Source organism: Scardinius erythrophthalmus, assembly GCF_964197995.2.
Source record: "Scardinius erythrophthalmus genome assembly, chromosome: 24".
Taxonomy (NCBI): domain Eukaryota; kingdom Metazoa; phylum Chordata; class Actinopteri; order Cypriniformes; family Leuciscidae; genus Scardinius; species Scardinius erythrophthalmus.
The window spans coordinates 3,050,167-3,057,666 of record NC_138244.1 but is presented as its reverse complement, the minus strand read 5'-3'; the positions used below and the strand labels follow the sequence as shown (position 1 = coordinate 3,057,666).

General features: G+C 32.9%; 1 protein-coding gene across 1 annotated transcript in view; it reads left to right on the top strand.

Annotated features, from left to right (window-relative positions):
* Positions 1 to 7,500, top strand: part of LOC308685047 (A disintegrin and metalloproteinase with thrombospondin motifs 20) — a 108,690-nt gene that overhangs the window by 75,562 nt on the left and 25,628 nt on the right. Inside the window, exons 27-28 of the mRNA XM_081356495.1 lie at positions 1,529 to 1,690; positions 2,782 to 2,955. Coding sequence (XP_081212621.1) covers positions 1,529 to 1,690; positions 2,782 to 2,955 — 336 coding nt within the window. The remainder of the gene's footprint in view (positions 1 to 1,528; positions 1,691 to 2,781; positions 2,956 to 7,500) is intronic.

The window sequence follows — 7,500 nt, the reverse complement described above, 5'->3', positions numbered from 1 at the left end:
GACAGAGTTCTTCAGCTGATGCTTCATCCCTCCTCCTCCAGACACACCGCTGATCCAGAGGGATGAACAGCTCCAGAATCCCAAAACTTCTGTGGCTGATTTATATGATTTTGAGCACTTTTCTTGTGCGTTTGGGTCAGTAGTGGTGTAGTCCTGGAGTTCTGGCATGTGTTTAGTACGAGGCCACCGGGTCTTCTGCAGTCACTCCAGGGTTTCTCTGAACCGGCTTTCTCAGAAATCTGGTTCAGCCGTTGACATCTTCCTTTTTCTGCCCCGTCCAGGTAGAGTAACCACTGTTCCTTTAACTTTGATCTTGCGAATATGCTTCCAACGGTGTCTTGAGGAACATTTAGTGTCTTCGCTATCTTTTCCTGTTCCTTGTGAAGGGTGATGAGACCTTCCCTTGACTTTTTGGACCATTCTTTTGACCATATTTCTAACATGCAGTCAAACGTGACAACACTGTTTCGCAGATGTGTGCTGTAGGGAGGGATTCTGTTCGGGGGGGGGGGGGGGGTATATACTTTTGAATAATGAATAATTTTGACACTGCAGAAGTCATTAAAAGTTGTATTTTCAGTGAAATTTGGGGAAACCACTTCAAACATTTGTTGTTGTTGAGCCATTTCAATTACTTTTGTTTGATTTGTTCATTGCAAACAGCTGAACGTCTGTAAATGTTACCAATAAACCTGATTTGCAATGGGGGTTGAACCCATGAACTTGGCGCTGCAAGCACCAACCCTCTAGTGTTTGAGCTCAAGGAAAGCCTGTAAATAATATACATATGTAAAACTATGTAAAAATATATAAATAAACAAAAATGATTTATTTATCATTTATTGGCCATAACACAACAGCTTATTGTATCATGAATTTTCATATTAGCACCTTTATAAAATGTATAACATGACTAAACTGAAAGATGATATTATATTATTGCCCGACCATTATTAATGTCAGTAATGTTTCCTGCAGAACAGCTGTGATGTGTGTAGCGTGTGTGTCTATCCTGTTTGTTTGCGTTCATATTTCACGCTCCTCACCAGAGTTTCTGTCGTCTGACTTCAGTTCGCTTCATCAGCACATGTGCCCATTAGCTTTGATCCACTGCAAAAGCCCAGATCCAGAATGTGTGTGTGTGTGAGACTCACAGTGTGAGGGTTTTATTAGTGTTGTTTGTCTGAACATATGAAGATAGCGCAATATAACACAGGCTGTAAAGAGACGGTATATTGCTGTAGGAACGTGAGTTTATGCAGAAAGTCATGTGACGTCGACCTCCGTGTGGCATAACTGTGAGGAAATGAGCTGAGGAGAGTCGTTGAACAGGCGATTATAAATCAACTACGTTTACAGGCACAGATTCACTCAAATATATTTCACAATCATTGATTTTTCGTGTTACATGAATGTGAAATCAAGGGTAAATGTGTTGAATGGGCATTAAAACAGTGGTTTGGTTTAGTGGTGCATGTGCTCAGACTGGTGTGTGTGTGTGTGTGTGTGTGTGTGTGTGTGTGTTCAGTGTTCCAGCACGTGTGAAGGCGGATCTCAGCGACGGGTCGTGGTCTGTCAGGACGCTGAAGGCCGAAGCACCAATCACTGCGATGAGAGGGTCAAACCCGACCAATCAAAGAGCTGCGATTCGGGACCCTGCCCTCACTGGAACTACGGCATCTGGGGGGAGGTGAGACTCACTGATGATGATGATGATGATGATGATGATGAGTCAAATTAACATCATGTTAATGTAAGGGTCTCCTGACTTCATCTTAACACGATTAAAATAGTTCAAATGACAGCTAGTGGGGGAGGAAATATTATTTATTCTAATAAAAATGTTTATTTTTATATATTATGTTTAATGATTATTATTTTATATTGAATAATAAGTATTTTGAATAATAATATTTGTAATAAATATTTATTTTATTCATTAAAGTCAAGAGAAATATTGATTGTAAATATGTTAATTCATATTACCAAAATGTCTCAATATGGACTTAGTAATAATTATTATATTTACATAATTATATTTAATTTTTATTATTTTTACATGATTATTTTGTACAATAATAGTATGATAATGTCATAATAATATATTTTAAATAATATTATTTTGTTCATTATTAATATTTTTGCAAAAACAGTGTTTTTTATTATATTTGTAGTTATTTTTACTAATTGATTTGTGTTATTTATAATACAATTATTATTTTATTGTTTATTGTGTATTCTCTTCCAATCCTCAATGTCCAACAAGTCAAAATAAATATTAATTATAAATATTAAATATTTTTAATTCAGTCATAAAAAAGTCTCAATAAGGACTAATGATAATTATTATATAGTTATATAGTTATATTTTGATATGTTATATTTATCATTCATATATTTTATCTTTATGTAATAATTATTATTTTAATGATTATTTTGAATGATAATATTTTTATAATCTAACAATAATATATTTTAAATAATATTATTTTATTCGTTTTTAAAATGATTTAAAAAATATATATAATAGCTATTAATAATATTATATATATATATATTTATTTATTTATTTAATAATTATTATTTTGAATGATAATATTATAATAATGTAATAATAATAATAGTAATAATAACATTTATAATTAATAATAATGTTTTATGTTTTAATGTTTTAATGTTTTAATTATTAATAATTAATAATAACATTAATAATAATATTTTATTTATTATTTAAATGATATATTATTATATAACCCCCCCCCCCACCCCCCTCTGCTGTAGTGCACAAGCTCGTGTGGCGGCGGTCAGCGGACTCGGCTGGTGGTTTGCCAGCGTCCGAACGGTCAGCGATTGAACGAGCAGAACTGTGATGTTCTGGAGAAGCCTCTCGATGTGGAGCGGTGCAACGGCCAGCCCTGTCCCGGCTCTCTCTGGCTCAGACGCCCGTGGAAGCCGGTACGATAGCAGATCTGTGTGTGTGTGTGTGTGTGTGTGTGCGTGTGTGTGTGTGTGTCCCACTCCTGTCCCAAACGCAGACGCTCCTGTCCCACTGAATCATCACGGGTTAAAAGCTGGTTCATTGTGATTTCATTTACATTTACATTTAGTCATTTAGCAGAAGACTTTGTCCAAAGCGACGTACAAAAGAGGACTAAAGCAAGCGAGTCGTCGTGAAGACGCAGAACAACACAAGAAGTGCTCAAACACACAGTTCAGGCATTGCTCAGAGTAGCAGACGCCAGACAAGGGAGGAAAAGGAATTATTAATATTATTATTATTTTTAAGAGGTTAAGTGCTCATGAAGAGACGAGTTTTCAGCTCTTTTGAATGTTGTCAGGGATTCTGCATTCCTGCATTTCCCTTTTCTAACTTTAGTTAGTGTGTAATGTTGCTGTTTGAGCATAAACAACATCTGCAAAGTTACAACACTCAAAGTTCAAAGGAAAGGGAGATATTTACTTTTACAGAAATCACTTTTTAAGGATTTCAACAAACTAAAATTTCACAGACACACTCTGGGGACATCAGTTTGACGTCTTGTAAAGGGACATTATACACCCCATCAAGGGTTGTGTTCGCTCAGAAAGAGCAAAGCTCAGCAGTTTACTCTTCTGTTTATAATGAGAGTCGGAACCAATCTTTAGGCCACACAGGCAGATTTCACTCTCCTTAAAAACACACAGGTTCCAACATTTGATAAATTACACCGCAAAAAATGATGTTCCTCCTCAGAATTTATGGCTTGTTTTCCAGCACAAATATTGAATCATTCTTAATATCTTATTTAATTTTGCTTCTCCAGTAAATGTCTCTTGATTTAAGAAACATTCAATATTTGTGCTGAAAACGAGACAGAAACACTGAGGAGGAATATCATTGTATTGTCTAAAAAACACAAATCATTCATTGAGTTTGTAATCTAAAAACACAAGTGTATATTTGTGTATAAGAGTTTAATATTTTTATTATTATTATGACAATTACCCAGCAGCCATTTATTGTATATTATATTTGTATCTTTGTACAGAATGAGTATTTTTAAGTTCGGTTATATATATCTATATTATTTAATAATTTTAAACTGGTGCTCGTGGTCTGACGTCGACTTGTACAGAAGAAAATATTTTTTGTTAGTATTTTTTTGTTTTTAGTTTGTGATGTGAAATTAGTTTTTAAAATATTAAACACAACCTGCAGTCATTTTCCAAATAGCTTGATATTTTTGCAGTGGATATAAACATATCAACGTTTAGATAGCGATCTGACAATTGTTGCGATAATACGACGTGGACTGAAACACTCAAGGAAAACTTGACAAATGAAAGAAATACCTCATCGTTCAGTCTTCGTCTCAAATGCACTTGCAAAATATATTAAGAAAACTAAACAGAAATGTACTGAGCCCTGCATATGACATGCGGACAAAATATTTACTAATTCATTCCCTCGTTTTAACTAAATCATGCACACGATATAATTAGTTTCCTCACAATATAATTGGTTTCCTCATTTTAAGTAAATGGTGCGTATGATACATTTCGTTTCCTCATTTTAAGTAAATTGTACGTACGATATAATTTTACTCCTCATTTTAAGTAAATCGTACGCACAATATAATTAGTTTCCTGTGATATAATTTGTTTCCTCATTTAAAAAAAATGGTACATACGATATAATTCGTTTCCTCTTTTTAAATAAATCGTGCACACGCTATAATTGGTTTCCTCATTTTAAATAAATGCTATGTACAATACAATTTGTTTCCTCATTTTAAGTAAACCGTACGTACGATATAATTCGTTTCCTCATTTTAAGTAAATCGTGTGTACGATATAATTTGTTTCCTCATTTTAAGTAAATCGTACGTACGATATAATTTGTTTCCTCATTTTAAGTAAATTGTACGTACGATATAATTTGTTTCCTCATTTTAAGTAAATCGTACGTACGATATAATTTGTTTCCTCATTTTAAGTAAATCGTGTGTACGATATAATTTGTTTCCTCATTTTAAGTAAATCGTACGTATGATATAATTTGTTTCCTCATTTTAAATAAATGCTATGTACGATACAATTTATTTCCTCATTTTAAGTAAACCGTACGTACGATATAATTCGTTTCCTCATTTTAAGTCAATCGTGTGTACGATATAATTTGTTTCCTCATTTTAAGTAAATTGTACGTACGATATAATTTGTTTCCTCATTTTAAGTAAATCGTACGCACAATATAATTAGTTTCCTGTGATATAATTTGTTTCCTCATTTTAAAAAAATGGTACGTACGATATAATTCGTTTCCTCTTTTTAAATTAATCGTGCACACGCTATAATTGGTTTCCTCATTTTAAATAAATGCTATGTACGATACAATTTGTTTCCTAATTTTAAGTAAATCGTACGTACGATATAATTCGTTTCCTCATTTTAAGTAAATCGTGTGTACGATATAATTTGTTTCCTCATTTTAAGTAAATCGTATGTACGATATAATTTGTTTCCTCATTTTAAGTAAATTGTACGTACGAAATAATTTGTTTCCTCATTTTTTTGTAAATCGTGTGTACGATATAATAATTAGTTCCCTAGTTTTAAGTAAATCGTGCGCACGATATAATTCCTTGTAATAAAATCAAATGACCAAAGATTCCAGCCTCGTTCTGTGAAGTTGCACTGTACATTTATTTGGTTCAGTGTACTCGTTTATCTCGACCTGCTCGTCATCAGGTATCAACACTGAGATTTGGTGCTAATAAGGATTCAATCACTAATTACTGTTTACTCCATTGTTTTGTCTAATGTAGCATATTATATTTGGTAACACTGTACAATAAGGTTCATCTGTTATTATTAGTTAACGTGAACTAACAATAAAGAACACTTTTACAGAATTTATTAATCTTAGCTCATGTTAATCTGGTGCTCTTCATCTGGTGCAAATTTAAATGTATTTATTTAAAATAAAAATCTTTTTTTTTACTTCATCGCAATGCTACGAAATTTGGTAAAGGGTTCGGCACTTGCAATGTGGACGCAAATAAAAAAGATTATTCGGATGTTTCGAAACGGTAAATGGTCCTGAATTTCCTCTAGTGGAAGCGTTTGGTACTGCGGCCTAACAACCACTCTCTGAAAACTCATTTACTGCGATATTAAACTCGAATTTGGAGCGCGACTTGTTTAGATTTATAGCTCAAAAAGTGAATAAATGGATTATAACTACTGCATAAATATAACTTGGTACCATAAAATGCCATAAAAACTAAATACTAAATAAAACACATTATTTCAGTAAAATATAATACATTCAATTCATTAAAATAAAAAAATCAGTCATTTTGGTAACAGTAATTAATGCAGTGTGAACTAACATGAACATTTTGACGTTATGATTAATAAATGCTGTAAAGATATATTGCGCATTGTTAGTTCATGTTAGTTTAGTTAATGTATTGACTAATATGAACAAATGAGACTGTGAAGTGTTACCCATTATTTTTGTATTAATGTTTTTTTGCTCAGTTTGCGTGATAAGCGTCTGTTAAGGTTGCAGTCGGCTTCTGCAAACTAAACATTGAGAGCATTTTAGCTCTTATTTAATCAACTATTAATGATGATAAATCTGGAAACCATGACCTATGGCCCGTTCAGACAGTGATCGATCGACGTGGAGATTTATATTGATCATCTTTAATTCATTCCCATCTCTGCGTTTACGAGGAGACTTCAGGTTCGGACAGTAATTGGGAATTAATTGCCGTCTGAACACAATAATTTCTCAGTTTGAGAACACAAATACCTCTTTCATGCCATATGTTTGGTCGTTCATCTGCTCGTTGGCCATTTCTATACATGTTTGAAGAATTTCTGTTGGTTTTATTTATTTGTTGACAGCAGAGATTCAGTGCTGCAGATTTTACATGTCTTGTTTTCATGAAATAACTGTATATTTGTCTGCATTTTTATCCTTGGTTTCTCCTCTGATCACTGATTTCTGTCCAGCATTCGTCTCTCATTCTTCCTCTTTGTTTTTCGGTTGATTTTGTTCTCGTTTCTTTCTCTCGGCTCATAAATCTTCTCATCATCGCACATGATGTATGTTTTTGTTTTTCACATGAATATGTTCCCGCTCAGTTTGTTCCAGAACTATTTCACACTGTAAAAATGATTAAAATGCATAAAGGTTGTGAACGCTTGTGTTGTTTCTTAGTCTGTTGGGCGTTTAGTCACATCTGAAGTGTTTTTATGTGTTCACTGAGTTTTTATCAACAGATTTTTGGTTAATGTGTGTATGAATATGTACAGTAACTGCTCTCAATTAATGTGAAATCATTCACAATTTTTAATTATCTTTTCGCTTTCTGGTTTATTATGAGTAAATAATAATTCTTCAGCCAGTCTCTCAATTAATATAAGCTCATAAATGCTGCATAAAATTATTTTAAAATGAATTATCAAAATGTTGTTTAGATGAAGTTTAATGTATTTCATAATGGT